This window comes from Andrographis paniculata, unplaced genomic scaffold (assembly GCF_009805555.1).
Source record: "Andrographis paniculata isolate CXL003 unplaced genomic scaffold, ASM980555v1 Contig95END, whole genome shotgun sequence".
Lineage (NCBI taxonomy): Eukaryota > Viridiplantae > Streptophyta > Magnoliopsida > Lamiales > Acanthaceae > Andrographis > Andrographis paniculata.
In genome coordinates this window covers 896,493-917,027 of record NW_026137634.1, presented here as the reverse complement: position 1 = coordinate 917,027, position 20,535 = coordinate 896,493, and the positions used below count along the sequence as shown (strand labels likewise).

General features: G+C 32.5%; 3 protein-coding genes across 4 annotated transcripts; 1 reads left to right on the top strand and 2 right to left on the bottom strand.

Annotated features, from left to right (window-relative positions):
* Positions 1–699: 699 nt before the first annotated feature.
* Positions 700–8,566, bottom strand: LOC127243465 (glutamate--cysteine ligase, chloroplastic). 2 transcript variants are annotated; one of them, XM_051263498.1, is made up of 16 exons: positions 8,449–8,566; positions 7,216–7,555; positions 6,545–6,695; positions 5,878–5,985; positions 4,853–4,945; positions 4,041–4,124; positions 3,795–3,863; positions 3,655–3,725; positions 3,462–3,530; positions 2,840–2,933; positions 2,654–2,743; positions 2,490–2,570; positions 2,134–2,226; positions 1,703–1,783; positions 1,518–1,587; positions 700–1,124 (listed from the first exon to the last, which is right to left on the bottom strand). In XM_051263498.1, exons 2-16 carry the CDS (start codon positions 7,545–7,547, stop codon positions 1,036–1,038), a joined length of 1,575 nt encoding a protein of 524 aa, XP_051119455.1. In that variant the 5' UTR covers positions 7,548–7,555; positions 8,449–8,566; the 3' UTR covers positions 700–1,035. The 2 variants fall into 2 exon arrangements, with proteins under 2 accessions (XP_051119455.1, XP_051119454.1); XM_051263497.1 differs by having other exon boundaries at positions 8,381–8,539.
* A 3,280-nt stretch (positions 8,567–11,846) lies between these two features.
* Positions 11,847–13,814, bottom strand: LOC127243532 (5-amino-6-(5-phospho-D-ribitylamino)uracil phosphatase, chloroplastic-like). Its single transcript, XM_051263610.1, has one exon. It carries the CDS (start codon positions 13,206–13,208, stop codon positions 12,063–12,065), a length of 1,146 nt encoding a protein of 381 aa, XP_051119567.1. The 5' UTR covers positions 13,209–13,814; the 3' UTR covers positions 11,847–12,062.
* A 1,991-nt stretch (positions 13,815–15,805) lies between these two features.
* On the top strand, positions 15,806–20,440 carry LOC127243164 (uncharacterized). The gene is made up of 8 exons (XM_051263050.1): positions 15,806–16,221; positions 16,641–16,703; positions 17,162–17,911; positions 18,086–18,220; positions 18,462–18,545; positions 19,550–19,609; positions 19,708–19,794; positions 19,886–20,440. Exons 1-8 carry the CDS (start codon positions 15,880–15,882, stop codon positions 20,204–20,206), a joined length of 1,842 nt encoding a protein of 613 aa, XP_051119007.1. The 5' UTR covers positions 15,806–15,879; the 3' UTR covers positions 20,207–20,440.
* Positions 20,441–20,535: the final 95 nt, after the last annotated feature.

Here is a 20,535-nt window from a genome sequence, read left to right as displayed (position 1 = left end):
AGTTTTAGTCAGATTGAAAAAGCTTCCGAGTTTTATTTGCTACTTCGCTTGTCATTTTGAATCTATAGTTGCATTTTTCGTATTTATGCTTGTCTTTTATTTTAGTTTTATGAATAAATAAATTGATTGACTAGTATAATAATAATAATAATAATACTGCAGTGGATGAAACCAATTTTTTTTCCATTGAAATTACATTTTAACCTACATAGCTAAAATTTTCAAGTAATATCGTCATTCTTATTAGATGCAGGTAAAAAACCATTAAAATGAATCATAAAAGTCTTGTTTATTATTTTTGTCCATCTTAAATAACTATAACACAATAAAACTATCATTATTACAAACAAAAAATAATTATAAAATTATATATATAAAGAATTTTTTAAAAAAAATAATAGTATTTTATTGATTAGTGAAAGTTCGTAAGAGATTTTAATATTTTTGTTAATAGTATATTTATAATTCAGATAAATGTTAAAAATGTATTTTGGACAAACTTTTGAATTGAAACGGAGTACCACTTGTTATATCAAAATAAAAACTAACAAATAAATTGATGATATGTTTGGCAAACTCCTCCGGATGCCATACAGGTATCTCCGGGACCGGAGAAATAAAAGTACAAAGATTTTAATTTATAGACTATTTTGCAACAAATTCCAGTTATGAAATTAAAATGATAAATGGTCCGTTGAGGAATTAAACCCTAATTGTTTTATTTGTTGTGGAAACCATAGATAGAAAGATAAGCCTGCTACATTATTGCAACTACTAAAGAGAATAATGATAAGCTATAAACCAATCCAAGCATGCTTTGCTCTAATTATTGGGGTGAGGAATCTCAAGGTGTTAAAAGATAGAGTGAGAAAGAGAGAGAGCATCACATCAAACAAAATGACCTAAAATAGCTTCAAATTAAGAATCTCATAGAAGCAAAGATGAGTGAGTAATGAGGCTTAACCTGAGAGAGAGACGACAAACTTGCATTTGCGGTATGGTATGGTACGGTATATATATATACACCCCACCTCCTCAGTAGAGCAGCTCCTCGAAAACGGGATCTACGTTTCCTCCCCACTTCCCATGGTACATTTCTAAAAGCTTCTCAGCAGGTGTTACACCTATCGTATAAAAATTAATGATCATCATAAATATGTATGTCGTCAAAGACTCAGAAAATGATAGCATCAAGTAGGATTAATGACTTGGCTATAGGGTAGACTTGGTTAATGCATTGTGCCAATGATTTTTGCAACGAAAATGAGCAGAAAAAGGATAATTAACTTGGTTAATGATGGTTGTCATATGAAAACATTTCTGGGATAATTTTGGATTAATGAGATGCTGGGACATCTAATAATAGGTTCTGCAAAAATGTTATGTAGCCAGAAAATCGACTAAATCAATTGTCAGCAAAACCTGATGTTCCCGGATGTGGGGCATGCATTGTGATTTCAATAGAATTGAAAGAATAATGTGACAGAAAACAGGCCAGAAAAATATTATTGGTTTACCAGTGTTGACTACTTCGGTGACTTCATTCAGAAATCCTGTTTCTTTAAAGCCTCTTCTTTCCAAGCCATCCTGCAACAATGGAAAATAAACACTAAGAGCTCGACGAGGATGGGAAGAAATCTAAGACAGTTGACAGCACAATCAGACATCGTTTAAAGAGAGATAAAATAGCACATCATGTCACCTTTGCCAGCTGGACAACTTCTTGTGCCACGTGCTTCAACAGTCCATCGCGAAATGGTGTCTTCAGACCAGTTTTGGGTACCTACTACACAGCTTTGAATTAAAAAGGAAGTTTCTGCTAACTAATAACAAAGGATCAGAATAAGAAAACTAAAGGACGTAAAAATGAGCATTACAAGTTTGGAAAGGAGCTTTACATTAAAAGTGGAATCGGTTAAACACTTGAATCCGGTTTTAAGATAATATAATTCAAGTCCCTATTCATCAAAAGCGAGAATATGAACAGCCAGGCACATTTTTTATACACAATATTGTGAAGTTCTATCCAAGATTTTTTTATCAATAGAAGCTGTAGGAGAATATGAAAAAGCATGCATGCAAGCCTAGAAATTCGTCATATGAAACATCAATATATTAAGAAAGTGCGGTTACCTTATTCCTTAGCATTTGTTTTTCTTCTAAAGTCCAATCCTCTGTCATATCTAACGCGTTCTGAAGAGAGACATCATCATACAAGATACCTACCTGAAATTTAGAAACAGTAGATCTGTTACTCTACATTTCAGAAAAATCTTCCAATGCAGACAAGAAGTAAACTTTCCCAAAAAGCTACTTTCCATTGAAGTTCTAAAGAACATTTAGAATCACTATAAAAATATTACTAATTTCTTAAAGTACTTCAATGTGAGCATCAGTAGAACCATAATTGAACACTTGCATAGTTACAGGCTCATAGAGCAGCTATAAAAACAATAGAACATGGATACGAAACAAACTAGAGAAAATACCCAAAATGCAGGTAGTGCACATAGCCTCCTCCAAGGCCCTCCATCAGCACCTCTCATCTCCAAGTACCTTTTAAGCCTAACCTGGAAATAATATTGCCTAAGCTCATGATAAAACATAGAGATGATTGGTATGTATGTTCATCAAATTAATTCCAACTATAAACCTCTGGAAATATTGTTGTCAAATGATTTTCCCAGTCATTGAGTGTTGGATAGTCACCACGGAGATTAGGGAGTTTCCCAGCCATGAAATCCTGCAGCAGATTAATTGTGAGCAGCAATCCTACAGTTTAAAACACGTAAATAGCATATAATGAGGAGAACTAAAAGAGTGAAGGAAAAATAAAAACCCGGAAAGACATCCCAGTACAATCGATGTACTTTTTCTTTCTATATACGAAGTACATTGGAACATCAAGTGCATAATCCACATAGCGTTCAAACCTGGCCCAACAAGAAAAGAGAGTAATCAAATATCTTACAAATGAGTAGTAATGGTAAATATTATGACTTTCACAAATACAGTTAGATGATGCTACATTTTTCTGTACAAGAAATCTGAAATAAAAACACATTTCCCAAGAAATCAAAATATGATACTGAAGACCCATAACTATATAAATAGAGATATCCATGCCCATTTTATAGGCCATCTCCTGCTAGAATCCTTAAGACTAGGACAGAAGGAGATTTAGTTCAGTTTACAAATAGGATTCAACAGCATGTTCATTACCCACTTAGAATATGTTTTTTGTCATATATGGTTGCTCAAAAACTCTAATAGATCCGGATTTAACTCAATGGCTGTGGTGATGGCAGCTTTATGCCTAGATAGTAGTTGGCAGATTAATGAATTATTGGTGAGTTAGCTTTAAATAGAAAGGAAAGATTCAGGGTGCCTAACCTATAAAGTGAGTAGTTTAAATGATAATGTAATCCAAGCTAAAAGCCATTTTATATGAGGAAGTATACCCAAAAGAGTCGTCATAAACAAACGGCAGCATCCCAGTGCGGTTATTATCGGTGTCAGTCCAAATATGACTGTAGAGCAGGAAAATTCTAGTGTCAGATCAATCCTCAAAGTTTTCAATAAAGCAATTCAGAATGTAAGATGAAGGAAGAAAGATAGGAGACTGAATACGATCAATTGAGAAAAGGAAACCACCTTCTCATGCTTAGAAATCCATTTGGTTTTCCTTCAGTGAAAGGTGAATTTGCAAACAGTGCTGTAGCTATCTGTTATACAAACAAGTGAGATTCCAAATGAAGATATGAAATTCCTTTACCGACTCATAATAAACTTACAGGCTGTAGAGCAAGGCCAGCCCGAAACTTCCTTATCATATCATATTCAGAATGAAAATCCAGATTCACCTGTAAAATGCATATTGAAATATGTAATCCTTGTTGGGAGAAATGCTCTGCATGCACAATTAAACATAATGTAGGTATATATACTGCATATTCATTGGATGGTGAGGCTTCAAACAAAACAGATGAGCAAATTAAAACTAGAACCTAGGAAAACAGAAAGTTAAAATTAGTGCTCACCTGTACAGTACATGTCCGAAGCATCATATCAAGTCCAAGTGTCCCAACTTTTGGCATGTAATTTCTCATAATGTCATATCTTCCCTGAGCTCAATATTTTGTCATTATGTATAACCATTTGTCAGATCTTAGAAAACAAAAATTTGTGGTAATGGAGCAATAACAAATTAAAGCATGCAATAAAAATCTCAAGTAAAGGATACTATTTATAATGTCTAAAAGGGTCATATTGAGCTAAACCATAGAACAACTGCATCATAAGTGGTGAAAGACAAAGGGTGTGGTTGGTTGTGTTTTCATCTTTTTATGCAATTGTAACTTAATTTTTTCCCCTCAAAAGATATCATAAAACTATTTTTCATCCAATATATTGCATACATAATTATGTTTTATTCAAAACATTAATTCAAATACATATTTATATCACATCACAATTCAAAAGTTTTACTATTCCCAACACACTAAAGCACAACCAAACACTCCCAAAGCATCACCTGAAAGAGGAGATGAAGGTTTGTGGATGTGGGGTAATTGGATACCACAATCAATTTTAATCATTGAATAGTAGATATTCTTGAAATTGACCCTACCAAAAATTAGCAGAGGGGCCCACTAATACATTATTACTTAAAAATTATAACAATAATAATAATATAAAAGGAAATAAAATTGTCCAGCTCTTACGAAAACTAAATTCAGTAATATGTCTAATGAAATGCACAAGCCCAATCCTTCTGTGCGCACAGAAAAATATAGCTATCTCCAAAAAAAAAATAAAATATGAAAGAGTATAGGTTTGGTATATTAGTTACTTTTGGCATTATTGGTATGTCCTCACGTTTCCATTTTGGTTGAAAGCCAATTCCTAAAAAGCCTATTCCCATCTCCTCAGCAACAGCTTTAACCTGAGCATTTCATGTGAGAGAAACAACTGTTAGATGTGTTACAGTCACATTTTCACTAATGACTTATCTGCCACTGAACTACAGCAGAAGTAAGCAAGAGAAAGATGATCTAAATTCCAACCCCACACACACACACACAAAAAAAAAAGGATTTCATGCATCATAGAAAGTTCTGGATGAAAATAGTGATAGAAAGACAAGCAAGCACTAGAAGAAGCAGAAGGCTGTAAAAAAGGCTGGCAAGCATGGTTGCACACTTGCACTGCAAAGATCTGCACTTCAATGGGCATTTTATTCCCAACAATACAAATCCTTAATTTTGAATAGGATTTGACCTCAAAGAGGTGAGCCATGGCACCTCAAGTAAAAATAATTTGGATATAAAAGAAACCCTAATCCTGTTTGTTATCACGTACTAGTGAAGGTACTAAACCAACCAAATGATTCACAAAAGAGAAATATTGCAAAAACACAAGCATAATAATAGATGGGATGTTATATAATATACTCCCTCCGTCCATTAAAATTAGCCCATTTGGGCTTGGCACGGGAATTAAGAAAAATAAATATTTTATTGAAAAAGTGATAGGTAGTTTAAGGTATTTTTGGAAATTTAGTTAAAAAGTAAAGTAAATGAAGAGAGAGAATGTAATAAAGTTAGTAGTATTTGTTATAAATAAGTGTTGAATGGAGGGTAATAATTAAATGTTAATTTGTTGACTTTGTCAAAATTAGTAATGAGATAAATTTAGTGGACGGACTAAAAAGGAAAGTGAAAATAAATTTGGCAGACGGAGGGAGTATTAATATTTCCAATTAGAGATGTGCATGTTTTCATGTTTATAAACCATAATCATCAAGAATACAAAAGGGCAAGTTTTCAGAAGACACGGAAATATTAGTACAATGGACATTAAACCAGTTCTGCCAACCTGGTAGAGATGTGAATTGACTTCTGCACAAGTTTGGTGCAGTGTTTCAAGTGGTGCGCCACTCAGCTCAAACTGGCCACCAGGCTCCAACGATATGCTTTGCTTTCCCTGCAGTTAAATATTTTAAAAATTACAACAAGCAATTCAAAAGTATATATTAGATATGTGCGAGAGACAGAAAGTAAATAAAACTAGCATATAAGATATACCAAGTACGTGTGCAGTGTTATCAAAACTGCGGATGTGTCTACTTGTGATTTCTATCACAATTTTGTACTACTCAAATCTACTAATTTCCCTCCAAAAATGTCACATGCAACACTCCTTGTCCATTCAAAACATCATATGCAACTATTTCACCTCAAAATATATCAATACATAAAATAACACTCTTAGAATAGAACACTTAAAATAAAGGAAGAGAAACTTAGGGGAAGAAAATAAAATGAAAAAAACAAAATGTGTTGGTTACAATAATAATATTATACAGGCGTGCTGATTTTGGGGGTAAAATGCTTAGGATATACATATAGATAAACTATTAAGATGGAAAACAATATCAAGTAACAAACCTACATATTAAAAAACTATGTAACATATAGAATACAGCAGCAAAGCTCACCACACATCATACTATAAAATATAAAAATTTCTATTACAGAGTTACCTGTTTGAGGCCAATAATCTTGTCACCTTCCATTATTTTATCCCAGTCAAAACGCTCAGAAATACCATTTAGCAGCTCTGCTATCTGTTCATACTTGATGGGTCGGAATGTTCCAACATCAAACCCAAACTTTTCATGTTCAGTTCCTATCCTGTAAAAGCCACATTTATGTAGGTGTATTAGGTGCCCCAACCATTAATATACATGACGTATAGAACACACATGATATCACTTGACTGTGAGTCCAAACAAGTAATTTATCCACCAGCGCAAGGAGCCATAAGACCTTTATATAGCCTAAATTCCTGACATTAATTGAGATAACATGATTCATAGGATATTCATTTGAACTAGAAGAATATAAGCTAATAGCTACCGTACTAGCTTACAACTTTATCCTTCTCCTGACAAGGCAAAATGGGAAAGGAGAAGGAAATATGAACTAGCATTTCATTTCATTCCAGTTTCATTACTGTCCTGGTGAATGCAATAAAAGTGTATATTACTTTTGGACATGCATGAAGTTACAATTTTCTCCATAAAAAGAGACCTATAAATTTTTTATGAAAAAAATTCTAAACCAACTCAAAGAAAGTATCAATGGCTGAAAATTGCTCCACTAGAAAATATGTCATTGTAATCAAGGTACCAATAAGAGCTAGAATTTGAACCTCCATTTCTCCTTGGGCTTGCAACCTGAAGCAAGGTAACCAACTAGATCTTCTTTTGTCAGTGGCTCTGTTGCAACAGAATCTTCTGTAGGAGGACTTGCCGCAACAATTACAGGAGATGATTTTTGTTCAACTTCACTCCCATATAAACTCCAGTTTTGGTTTAACTTCAAGGATCTTTGCAGCGAAGGACGCAAACCAAAGAAAATTTCCTTAGTTTTGGCTGCCTTTGTGACGTTATAGATGCAATTAACTCCATTATTCTGAACTCCATAACGTATCTTGTCAAGATGACTGCAACATGATGAACCAGGCTGCGACATCAACTCCATGCTACAAGCTGAAAAACAAACACACTAAAACTTAAGAACCGCATTCCAAAAGGCCTGTTAAACTAGCTGACACAAAAGACTGGAAAATAGGCAATACAAAACAACGAAGATGCAACAGAAGAACATATCATCAGAATTGTTGTCAAAAAAATGTGACTTAGAACATTACTATTTAAATCTTCAATTTCTTAAACAGGTACAGAAGAACATATCATCAGAATTGTTGTCAAAAAAATGTGACTTAGAACATTACTATTTAAATCTTCAATTTCTTAAACAGGTACATCTGAAATAAGTACAAAAGAACTCCAAACCCATACATATCAAATTCAAGCTAACCCAATCTTCAAACTCACGAGTTCATACTTCAAATCCAACCTTAAATTTCAAAAAACGCAAATTCAGTCATATAAGCATCACAATTACTTAGGGCAACAGAATCATCAATAAGAAACCTCAATAAATCCTCATGGCCACATTTCGACTCAACCGTCAAATCCTCCTATTCAATCAAAAGAGTCAGGAAAGCCAAGGAGGACTACACAAAAACAGTCAAATGTGAAAGTCAATTCATTCCGATGAATTGTCAATAATTTCCATCTACTTAATAATCTGACAAAAACCAACAGCATACAATAAATCCAGCAGATTAAATTCCCAAAAGCTAGCCAATCTCATGAATGCAGAATAACTGAGTTTAAACATCCTAACATATTAACGAAGAGAGCGAGACTATAAAGTTACACAAATCCGCAGACAAGTATCAAAAACAACGAATAAATGCAGCAAAAAGCGATATAGATATATTCCATGGGAACCGAACCGAACCGAACCTTGAAATTCAAGAAAAGAGAAGAACCAATCGAGAGAAATACAGTAGCGAGGCGAGTGGAGAAGGTACCGATTATCCACAGAGTTGAGTGAGTGGAGAATTTCGAGTGCGCTTCGTCTTCTACTTCTTCTTCTTCTTCTTCTATCTGATAGTCTTCTGATTTTTGAACCAAGTGGAGACTGAAATGGCTGTGTAATTATTTATACACAATCCGTTTAGACATAACTTTCCTTTTTCCTATAAAACGTTAGGGTATTTGAGTATTTTATTTTTTAACAAAATATATATTTAATTTGGTATATTTTTTTTTTAAATACTAGTATTATTGATAAATGGTGATAAAAAAGTTTTAAAATATTTTTAAAAATTAACAATTTTTTCTATTTGTATTAAAAATATATTTCAAGCTAAAATAATAAACAAATACCTAATAATTGTTTAATAGTTGCTTTTTGTTTAGTATTTTAATTTGATATATATGCTTAATTTAAAATAATTTTTTGACAAGATAATTTTATAATTTTTAAAAATTTGCACTAGACTTTTAGCAATTGCAGTCTTTTAAAGTATTGTACATAGTTTTTTTTAAATAATATGAAATTATCAAAAAAATAAAAATAAAAATACTATACAATATTTTTTATAATACAAAAAATCTTAAAATAAATATAATATATATATATATATATTTTGTCTTGTATATATTGTCTTGTTTTACTGTTAATATGTTAATGATCACTTTACCATAAATAGTTATATAAATATAAAACAATTTATGCTATCATATTATTTTTTTATTTCACTGTAAATTTAATTGTCATCCAAATATCTACTCAAATATTTAAGTAATAAATTAATAAAAACAAATATTATTTTTTATTTATACTAAAAAATATATAAATAATGTGTCAACCTAAAAATAATAATAAGTATAAATTTAAATAATGAACTTACCAATTATAATAGTAAAAGATAATTGGAGTTACCAGTTATAAAAATGTACCAACCTAAATATAATTGGACTTGCAAATTATAAAGTTTTATTATGATTTACAACAATATTATAAAAATGTGGTTTAATGGTTGGAAAATATTGTTGAATTGCAGCATCAATAAAAATAATTATATCTAAATATTAAAGTATTAAAGATGTGTTTTTTTACCTGTATAATTCTTCATATTTTACATAAAAAAAATTTTTTAGAACTATCTTACAAAACAAACGTACCTTCAAATTTATTTTTATTTTTTTTAAAAAAATCAAAATTATCTTACACAATTTTATTAATTAATAAAATATTATTATTTTTAATTTATACAAAGACTTTCATTGAATTGAGAGGAGATAATTTGATTTTTTTATAAAAAGAAAATTAATAATTATTTTCTAGAAGCACACAATGGAAATTGAAAATATATTTAAATGAGTATTTAACTAGTAACTTATGTAATAACAATATAAATACTCCCTCCGTTCCAAAAAAATATCGATTTGCCTTTTGCATGTAGTTTTAAAAATATTAGTATTATATTGGGATATAGTATGAATAAAGTAGAAATGACTAAAATAATTTTGTTAGTATGTGTGATATAAACGTAATGGCGTTTGTGTAATATATTGTAAGTTGTAAGAGTATTTGTAACGTTAGATAGATAGTACAGTTACTTAAAAAAATTGCATACTTTGTTATAGGACGAAGTAAAATGAAAAAATAGATACTTTGTTATGGGACGGAGGAAGTACTTGTTAATTCTATTGAAAACAAAAAACTTCAATAATAGTAAGAATAGAAAACAATAATAATTTGGAAGCAATGATGATAAATTGGACCATGTTATTTGCTACCCATTTAATTGTATTTTATTCTAATATTTTATTATTATTTTTTTTTATTTTTGTATATTTCTCCACTTTTATGAACATTATAGCGATATGTAAATTTGCCTTTCGACTAAAGAATATATTTTATACAGGAAATGGAATCCTACTTTAATAAAGTTAATTAAAAAGAATGATAGAGGTAGTCTTATGATTAAAATATTACAAATATTTTTTAAAATAAAATAAAATTAAAGTCAAGTATATGTAATTATCTCTCTCTATATATTTTTTTCTTTTATTATAATGGATGGTTGCTTTTATTTAAAAGTAAAACATTGTTAATTTTATATTTATTATATGATAACAGAATATTCATTCGTAATTATTTAATTGTGCAATTTCCTGTGAACCATATCAGGCCATGCAATTTTTTTTTTTTATTATTATTTATAAATTATAAAACAAGTTATTTATTTATTTAAATAGAAAACAATGTAAGATTATTGGTTTGTGTAATGATAGTATGGATTGGTATAATAATAACTTTTGATACATGCTCCCTCCATCTACCGTGGCTGCTAAACCGTAGACACGGTATTTTAGAAGGAGTATAATTAGTACATAATTAAAAATGTATTAGTGAAAATAATTATCCTATAATATAAATAATTATAAATTAAGATTAAGATAACTAATTAGTTTAATTAAAATTTAAAAAAAAAAATTAAAAGTTTAAAATGAGATTAAAGTGTATAATCATTTTCCAAAAAAGAAAAGTGATATGGTATATGAACAAACAGAAACGGCAACATAGATATGATATGTGGAACGAAGAAAATATTTTATAAGGATTGATAATAATTTATTTATTTATTTTGAAAATTGCATGCCTAAAGTTTATATTGTGAAACAAAAACTGAAAAACACACAAAATCAATTGCAATAATGACCTTACGGCCTTTCTTTACTTGACCACTATCGTCAATTTATTAATGTAAATATATATTTATATATATTATACTTTGTCCGAGTAAAGGGCCACATTTATTTTATTTTTTGTATTTTTTAATATTAACTTAATACAAATTTAAAAAATATATATATATATATTTCTACTCGAATCTTATAATACTATATACAAAATATATATATATATATTTAATGTTGAGTATATCGTAAAAGGTTAATATAATCTTAACGGTCCACGAAGTTAGTATAATTTTATTTAACAAAATATTATATTCAAATTATAAAAAAAATGAAATAATAAAATAAAAATCATCTATGGCAACCAAACTTTATAAGAAAAGCAAGGCTTCTCAATGCATGGTGTAAATATTAGTGTTTGTTTCTTTAACCAAAAATTTCCAATTTTTACTATTATTTGCACTATGCGATTACCGAAAAAAATTACATTTTTTTTTTTCACAAAATATCCTATAATACATATTTTAATACCAAACTCAAACCAAAATTTTCCAAACTACCAAACAAACCTGTAGATTATGTGTTGATCCGGCTAAATCAGCTTAGCTGATTGTGTTATAAGATAAGCCATATCAATTTCCTTATAAGCTATAACAGTTCCTCCGAAAACACCGAGAAACTACACATGATATCACACCAATCTCGACACATATAAAGATCGAACGACAACTTTCGATGCATATGATATCATATTATCACACACAATACATATATACAAGACATTAGATATGGTGATCACATTTCTTAAAAATACCGTACCCCTTTCCGCGACATTTCTTTTTTAAAAATCATAGCTTCTATCGCTTATAACTTTATATACGGTATGAAAAAGGGTATCGAGTTAGAATAAAACCTTATGTACACGTCGAATGCATCACCAGAAACCATCGTCAACTCCAACAGTCGAGGGCGCGCCCCAGTCATCTTCTTCTTCGACCTCCATCTCCATCTCCAATCCGAATTCAGGAAGTTCGACGCCTGCAAGGTTCTTCAAGTCGACCATTGACAGCTCATTAAGGGATTTCACCACCAGGTCGGCAGCACTAAGCTCGTACACCGGATGTTTGCTAGCAACCGCGACGCATTTCATCCGAGCATCGTGTGCAGCCTCGATCGTCCGATTCGAGTTTCCGAAGACGATACACCTTTCGGGTATGAACTGCAGGAGCTGCGCCGCGTACATAAACATCTCCGGATCGGGTTTTCCTCTATGAACATCCTCCGCAGCGACGATCACGTCGAAAATCCCGTTAATCCCAATGGCGTCGATCGCTGCGTCGAGATATTTTCTGGGTCGAGTTGAAACCAACGCCGTCGGAACCTTGTACTGCATCAGCAGAGTTATGAACTCTTGCGAACCGGGGCGGAGACGGTAAACCCCGCCGTGCAACGACTGATAAATCTCTTCCTTTCTAGACGCCATTCTCCTCAGCTCGCTCGGGTCTCGCGACCAGCAGAGAACTTCCGCTATCGCCTGCTCGTTCTTCATGCCCTCGATCCTCCGGAGAACGAACGCCGGCGGAGGCGATTTCCCTTCCTCGTCGGAAAGTGCCAGCCACGCATTCTTCTCGAGATCGGGATTATCTTCGATCAGCACTCCATCCCACTCAAACACGGCGGTCAGCCACCCGCAGCCCATCCTTTCCTGCCGGAGCAACGGATTGTTGAGAGACGGATTATCCGCCTTGTTCTCCGGCGGCCACATTCCAGGTTTATAATCGACGGCGCTCTCCATCCCCATCCCATGCCGGAAATCTCTAGGAATTTGCTCTCGCCGGAATCCATATGCCTCCCTGCGGGTTAGCTCCATTGCCTGAGACTTTATCAATGATCTAGTTCGAGGATTAGCTCGCAATCTCAGAAATGGAAATGGAAATGGATCGGAGACGAAAATTTTCAGGCTGATGAATTGCCGGCAAAGATCGATGCCCTTCCTATTGCAATAAACATTTTTGCAGTAATAGCTTCGAGGAATTGGTCGGCTCCCCAAAAGGGAAGTGGCAGCAATCGAATCTATCATCTTCTTAACCAACAATTGCCAAACCCTAACCCTAACCCTAATTTGGGCTTCAACTTCCAATTTAGAAATTCGATGATTCTTAGCTCCAGAAATCCTCCTTCCTTTGGAATGCGATTCCCGACGATAAATTCAAGCAAGTTGAACGATCAAAACGTCCCCAAAACACAGATACAGTACACAGATATTTCTACACAAATTCCACGATTCCCCAACCCTATTTCACTCAAATCCCTAATCCGAATTGAGATAAAGTACTTATCAAAGCAAAAGTTTTCCCAGTCCCGCAGATAACCAACCGTAAGGAAATTCCCAATTTTGTTCCAAACTCATCAGAGCACAACACGGAATTGCGAGATTCCAACAAAATAAAAAACCCACGCATATGAATATAAAGTCGATAAAAGCGCGGAAATTGAGATGAAGAAGAAGAACAACCTGGATGGAGGGTGTTGGTGTAGAGCCGCAGGGGAGGGGAGAGAGATGGGTATGGAGATTTCTCCCCGGAATTTGTGGAATGATTTGAAGCTCTTTGATAAATTGTGTGGTGTTGAAGAAATGTTTCGAATCAGGGGAGGCAGAAGAGCACTACGTTCTAGAAGCAATACAAGATCTTTTTTTTTTTTTTCTTACAAGTTCATGGACCTCGTTGAAAGGTCGTGTTTCGCGATTAAGTATACTTGATTCAATTAGCTGTTAATTGCTTTAATTAGCTGATTCAATTACTTATTTATATTAAAATATTTGATCAAATAATTGTTTGATATTAGGTGGTTATACTGATAATTGAAGATATTTTTATTTTACTTTTTTATAAAAATATTTATTTTTATTACCGTTAAATTTATAATATATTTTTATTAAAATATATAAATAGTTTTTTCTATTGAAAATTATGTAAAATATAAAATAATAAATTTTTCGTGTATATATTTATTATGTTAGTTATCGGTTAGTTTGTTATATTTATAATTTTTAATAAATTTAATTTATTTTTAGTATATAATTTATATAATATAATTTTAATATAAAAATAAATTATTAATATTCATATTTTCTATTTATATTGATTTTAATATATTTATATATTTTACCATTAAAATAATTTTTATATAAAAAATAATTTTTTTTTTAAATTTATAAAAATAAAACTATAATATAATAAAATATTTTAATATAATTAATAAATAATCAAAATATATTTATTTATGTAAAATGCATAATAAAATTTTACTTATGGTAAAAAGCTATTCCAAAAAGCTAGTTTATCAAACACCTAATTTTTTGACTGGTCAAACAGCTAAACTATTCAATAAGCTAAAAACTCTTCAAAAAAATTATTTGCGAAACATCCTATAATACTTTCTTCATTTTTTTCAAGTGATATTTTTATTTATAAGTTTTTAAAATTATAAGTTTGTTCAGCAACATGATTTTCCTGCGTTCAGCAAATTTTTTGGCATGATTTTCCTGCATATTACAAAAAATTAAATAAAAATATAATACATATTAATATAATATATATATAATATATAAGGTATATTATTCGCTTTTAAAAAATTAATAATTAATAATTAAAATATAAAAAATTATTAATTTTAATATTATTGAGATGATTCTTATACCCAATATAAAAATTATATTAATTAAAAAATACAAAATGAATATATTTATACTATTTTTTAAGAAAATATTAATGATTCTTTGGTTTATAAATATATATATATATATTTTTACAAAATTTTGTAAAATAGTTTTTTATATTTTTTTTTTTACTTTATGTATATGTAATAATATTTTATAATTTATGTAAAAATAAAAAATATTTTAATATTAGTGTTTAATTACTTTTATTATATTTTTAATTGGAATAGAAAGAATATTACATACTTAATTTATTATTTTGTCATTTATATTTATGTTTGTTTGGTTGGATAAAAAAAAATAAAAATAGTAATATATTTTAACATAAAATATGTAAATAAAAAATAAAATAAGGGTATTATAAAATTTTTATTTAAAATATTAAAAAAATAATAGAATAAGTATAAAAATAATGATAATTTAATTATTATTTGCTAAAATAAAAATAATAAATTATAAGTATTACAATATTAGCTAAATATAACCGGTTTGTGTGTCTAGAGTGTTTGTTTGGTATTTTGAATTGAATAGATTTTTTAATAAAGAAGCGCTGAAAATCGTATAAATAATATAAAAATAATTATTATATATAATATATTAATTTTTAATAGTATATACTTTTTCTTCAGCCTTTTTTTAAAAAGGGCTTTGTGTTTCTTTTCAATAAATTAAAAAGTAATAGTAAAAAATAAAAATATATTTTTTAATTTAAATAAAAATTAAAAATATTTTGATATTAATATATAATTATTTTTATTAAAAAAATATAATAAATAATTTGAAATAGAACGAAAAAATAAAAAATATTAAAAGTTACGTAGAAAAAAAATGAAACAAACGTAAAATTAGTACATCTTTGGCGGCTATTTCTAAATAGGACTAGTTGACTTCGTATCAATTTACGTACCCGACGAGCGACCACCCCTCCACACGCGCCACCCTGAGCGCGTAATCACTACGCGCCGCGTTTATCTACCCAAGCCCAAAAGTTCCCCATAGAAGCACTTTTGGTTCCGTCGAGAGGCGAAACATGCGCAACCGCCGTTTTGCGCAGGCGCCGCCGAGCGACGACGAGGAGAGCGCTCTGCCTCCGCGGCGGAAGTCTGCAGGCGCTGAGAACCTGAACCGAAGGAAGCGTAAGGTCGTACAATTCCCCGACGATGACGAAGAGGAGGACGCGAAAGTGAGCGACCGCAAGAAGAAGAAGCAGAAGAAGGACGCTGAGCCTGAGCCGGAGGTGGCGAGCGAGAATGAGGAGCAGGCGGATGTGGAGGCGCAGCCGATTGGAGCGGTGGTTAGGGTTACGGGGAAAGGAAGAGGAAGGAGGAGTCATTACGAATCGTTTGAGTACAATGGCACTCAATATTTCCTTGTCAGTCGGTATCCTATCTTTCGGATGGCTTTTCATTGCCTGCTTATTGTGAATTTCGTTCTGTATATTCGTATGAGGTTTTTAAGCTTCGTTTTCGATTGATGCAGTGTTTAATTTTCCAATTTTCACCATTTCTGAAGGGATTTCTGTCATATAAGTTCTAATTCTTTTCGTTTTCTTATTCTTAGCCTGAGATTGAGAATTTACCTTGATTTTGTTTCACCAAATTGGCTGGAATTTTGGTTTGTATAAGCTTTATATCAGTTCCCCGATGGGACAAAAATCGAGTGTTTGAGATGGAAGAAGTTCGAGGACTTGGTTATGGTTTTTCTTTTGTTTGTGCAATGATTTTATGTACTTCATGTAGATGATGTTTTTTGAGTTCTCACCATATCGGATTGTTTTGATTTTATCTATAGGAGGATCCGGCGCTCTTTCATCCTGAAGAAAAGAATCAGAAGCCTTATGTGGCTATAATTAAGGTGAAACCTTGTTTATATGCTTGAGTTAGCTAATGAGCAATGTTATTTTGAAACTTTATCGTTTACGTAAGTGTTCTTTAAATGCTCTCTTGCAATTTTGTTTCATCTTAGTTATAGGTAGTTGAGAGTGTCTGTTTTTGTTTTCGTGTTTGTTGCAATCATGAATTGACATGTTGTTAGTCTTTAAAATTTCATTGTTTTTATTTTTGGCATTAGTGTAAGTTTGATTTAATGGAAAATGGTGGTGTGAAGTGTCTGTGTTCAATTAGCCCCTTTTATATACATATATATATATATATGCAGGTTTGCTTGTCTATTTTGTTGGGGTATTTGATGTGCGAATGCTATATTGAAAAGCTTGTGGCTTTTGATAGCTATATTTCTCTCTGTTATTAGGCATATGAATATGATGCTGCATACACTGTTTTTCTCTTATTGAATTTTTATTATGCTTACAGGACATTTCTCAAACCTGGCATGGTGAATTGATGGTAACAGGACAGTGGTTCTATCGCCCAGAGGAGGCAGAAAAAAGAACCGGTGGAAATTGGCCATTAATTGATACAAGAGAACTGTTCTATAGTTTCCACAGAGATGAAGTTCCAGCAGAATCCATCTTTCATAAGTGTGTGGTTCACTTTATACCTCTGAATAAGCAGATTCCAGCTCGCCAGCAACACCCTGGTTTTTTTGTGCAGAAAGTGTACGACACTGAACAGAGGAAGCTCTTTAAGCTAACAGATAAAGATTATGAAGAGAGCAAACAGCATGAGATTGATCTTCTTGTTCAAAAGACTCTTGCACGGCTTGGAGATGTACCAGACCTTGTGCCTGAGGATACTGATGTTGATCATGAAGATCAAGTAAAGAGTAAGAGACTTCTTAGACGAAAGAGCATTTCACATTTGGATGTCTCCAGGGATGATGAAGGACTTGGTGGCAGACCCCAATCTCTTAAACCTGGAACTCCAGTGAACGATTCTGGTAGTTCATCAGAACACTATGCTATTCTTTCAAAATTTAAGATGTTGACTGAGGAAACTCAGCGTGACAAGTGGTTGGAAAAGCTTCTTCAATCTATTCAGTACATATGCACTCCTGCTGGAAGTAAGCCGAATAATGGGGAAGACAGGCTTGGTTCAGATGTTCGAAGTCCTGATAATAATAGTGGTGGCTCTAATAATGGATCGCATGATAAGGCTTCGAATGTAAGTTCTTGCCTTATCATATGATATCTGAAATTTTCTTGGAATGATTTTCTTATCCATATGGCTACCAAAAATGTTTCTATTGTATATATAATTGATAAAATTTGATAAGATTATCTACTTGTTATTTATGTCCTTGGGTTTGATCCTCCTCTTTCCATATGTGTCATATAGGAAGGTTCATCATTCGAGTGGCCCGATGCAGCTGTTCCAGCCATAGTTGCACTTGAGAAAGCCGCACACTCTGCACTCTCGGCTGATTTTCAGAAGTATAACCAAAAGATGCGGCAGTTAGCTTTCAATCTTAAGGTGATTATTATACAGTTAGCTCATATGCTTACAGCAGCACTCATGCCTGAATTTATTAATGATTGTTGTCGTGGAAATCCTCTGGACTTAGTAGTGATCATGTAGTCCGATCTGCAGAACTTGTTTGAAAATCTTGGGATCTGTTCCTGGTTTTTCTTTCAGCCGATTTTCTGTTTTATATGTTATTTATTGATAAATAACTCATTCTTTATTTCTTTGATTTTGCTAATTATTTTAACAGAGTAATGCTACACTAGCACGACGCCTTCTGAATAAGGAGCTGGAACCTTCACAAATATTGAATATGTCACCTCACGAATTAAAGGTGCGGATTATCTATTTTTGAGTGATTATCTAGCTAATCCAATCCTTTATTTATATGTTTTGTCCCATTTAGATTGTTTTTGGCATGTGTGCAAATACGATTGAAATATATTATTCATAAACACATCTATGACTTGCCTGATCTCGCTACCCCCAAAATTTGGCAGTTTCCTGAGGGATCGAGTTTCATCAAGTTGCTTTCCATGCTATCTTTGTTAATTAGTTTTGTTCAATTGTGACTTTGATTTGGAGAATGTTGCAGCTGTATCACATGTTTCCCATAACATCTGATCCGAGATATCTTTCTACTATTTCATTTTTCATATCATGCACCCACTAGGTCAGCTTTATCTAATTATGTCTGGAGCTAGAATAGTTGCATGCTGAAAATCTGTTACTTTGGACATTTTCTTCGAGGAAACATTATAAGATAATTGTTATAATAGAAATTTGATTTATAATATGATACAACTGCATTCTACCATATCCTTATTTTTGTATTATCTTATTATTAAATGATAACCATATAGAACCACTGAACCAGAAATAACATTATAATGTTGTAACTCGAAACATGATAGTATCATTTTATTAATTGAGATGCAATCTTCATTCATAATATATTTTCTTATTCTGCCAAAGTCGGCTTGATTCTTTTTTATTTTCAACAATAGTTCGGCTATCTACTTGGGTGATTTGGTCTCTAAGTGCTTGGGCTGTTGCCTGTCCATCTGTTTTTTTTCGTCTTTGGTTTTTGAATTTACAATGGTTTTTTCTTCCATTTATTTCTTATTTATGTGCACAACTCGATGTTCTTACGTCGAATCTATTATTTTCTATTTTACAAGATAATGTTGTGCATGGATCTTTTCTTCCAAAATTTTCTAGTTTGTCCTTGAGACGTGACAGATCGTATGGGTTCATTACCCTTCGGTTTTCTACTAACCTACGATATTTAAATAGTAGCTGACGACTACCTCCCATCACTACATTTATTTTCCTCAGGAAGGTTTAACGGCAGAGGAAATAGCAAGCAGGGAACCCGAGAAATCAGGCCGCTTGCAGGTCAGTCACACAATGCTATGTTCCATGATTTCATCACTATAGCCGTATTTCTTTACCCGACTCTCACTTTCTTCCTTTTTCTTTCTTCGCTCGGGAAGATGACTGACGCTCGCTGTAAAAGATGCAATGAGAAACAAGTGGGTTTGATCGATATCATCCAGACTGGACACGGAGACCGCTATCAGGTCCTTAAAATACAAATCTTTAAATTTTACAGCGATTGCAAGCCAAAATGGCATTGTGTGATCTCGTTTTTATGTCATGTTTTATTTTCAGCTGGAGTGCGTCGCCTGCGGCAACACCTGGTATGCGTCTAGAGACGACGCGGCGTCGTTGACAATTGAAGGCCCGAACTCCACCAAAACTGTCGGCACTGCGCCGCTGGCCACCTCTAAGTTCGAAGAGGTGGAGAAGACTCTGACGAGCCCCGGCAGAGGCGCCACCACCACCACCACCACCGATGTCCTCAAGAAAACTACAGAAGCAAATGCCCCGCCCGTGGTCGAGCTCCAGAGCCAGAAGTCATTCGACAAAATACAGACGGACGAAAAAGAGAGGGAAAAGGAAAAACCCGCAGACGGTAATGCTGCCCCGTAATGTATGGTTTCTGTTCGAAGCCGCCCGCGGTCAGCGCCGTGGCGGCGATGGCAGGGGCAGCGGTTTTGTATATATATATATTTATATTTATATGAGAGATATGTAGTGTGTTTGGAGCTCAAACTAATGTAATGCATAGTTTAGGCTTAGTTTTGATGTTTATACAGGTTAAGAAGATGGTGTATAAGTTACTTATATTGTCTGTATATGTCAATTCCCGTTTGCCTTATTATATTTTAAATAATTTTTTTTTTTTTTTTTTTAAAGAATGTTGATAGTGCGAAATATGGCTACATTTCATTCAATTCTGTGTCTAGTTCCTTCGGCAA

Bases quoted from the DNA above. Each gene is read 5' to 3' on its own strand.
- LOC127243465 (XM_051263498.1), bottom strand. From the start codon at position 7,547: ATGGAGTTGATGTCGCAGCCTGGTTCATCATGTTGCAGTCATCTTGAC. The intron at 2,227-2,489 runs GTATTTTCTCTA...TCTAAATTTCAG, and splicing joins GTGCACTACCTGCATTTTGG to GTAGGTATCTTGTATGATGA. The intron at 1,125-1,517 runs GTAAACCAATAA...TTTATACGATAG, and splicing joins CACCGAAGTAGTCAACACTG to GTGTAACACCTGCTGAGAAG.
- LOC127243164 (XM_051263050.1), top strand. From the start codon at position 15,880: ATGCGCAACCGCCGTTTTGCGCAGGCGCCGCCGAGCGACGACGAGGAG. The intron at 16,704-17,161 runs GTGAAACCTTGT...TTATGCTTACAG, and splicing joins CTTATGTGGCTATAATTAAG to GACATTTCTCAAACCTGGCA. The intron at 19,795-19,885 runs GTCCTTAAAATA...TTTTATTTTCAG, and splicing joins GACACGGAGACCGCTATCAG to CTGGAGTGCGTCGCCTGCGG.
- LOC127243532 (XM_051263610.1), bottom strand. From the start codon at position 13,208: ATGATAGATTCGATTGCTGCCACTTCCCTTTTGGGGAGCCGACCAATT.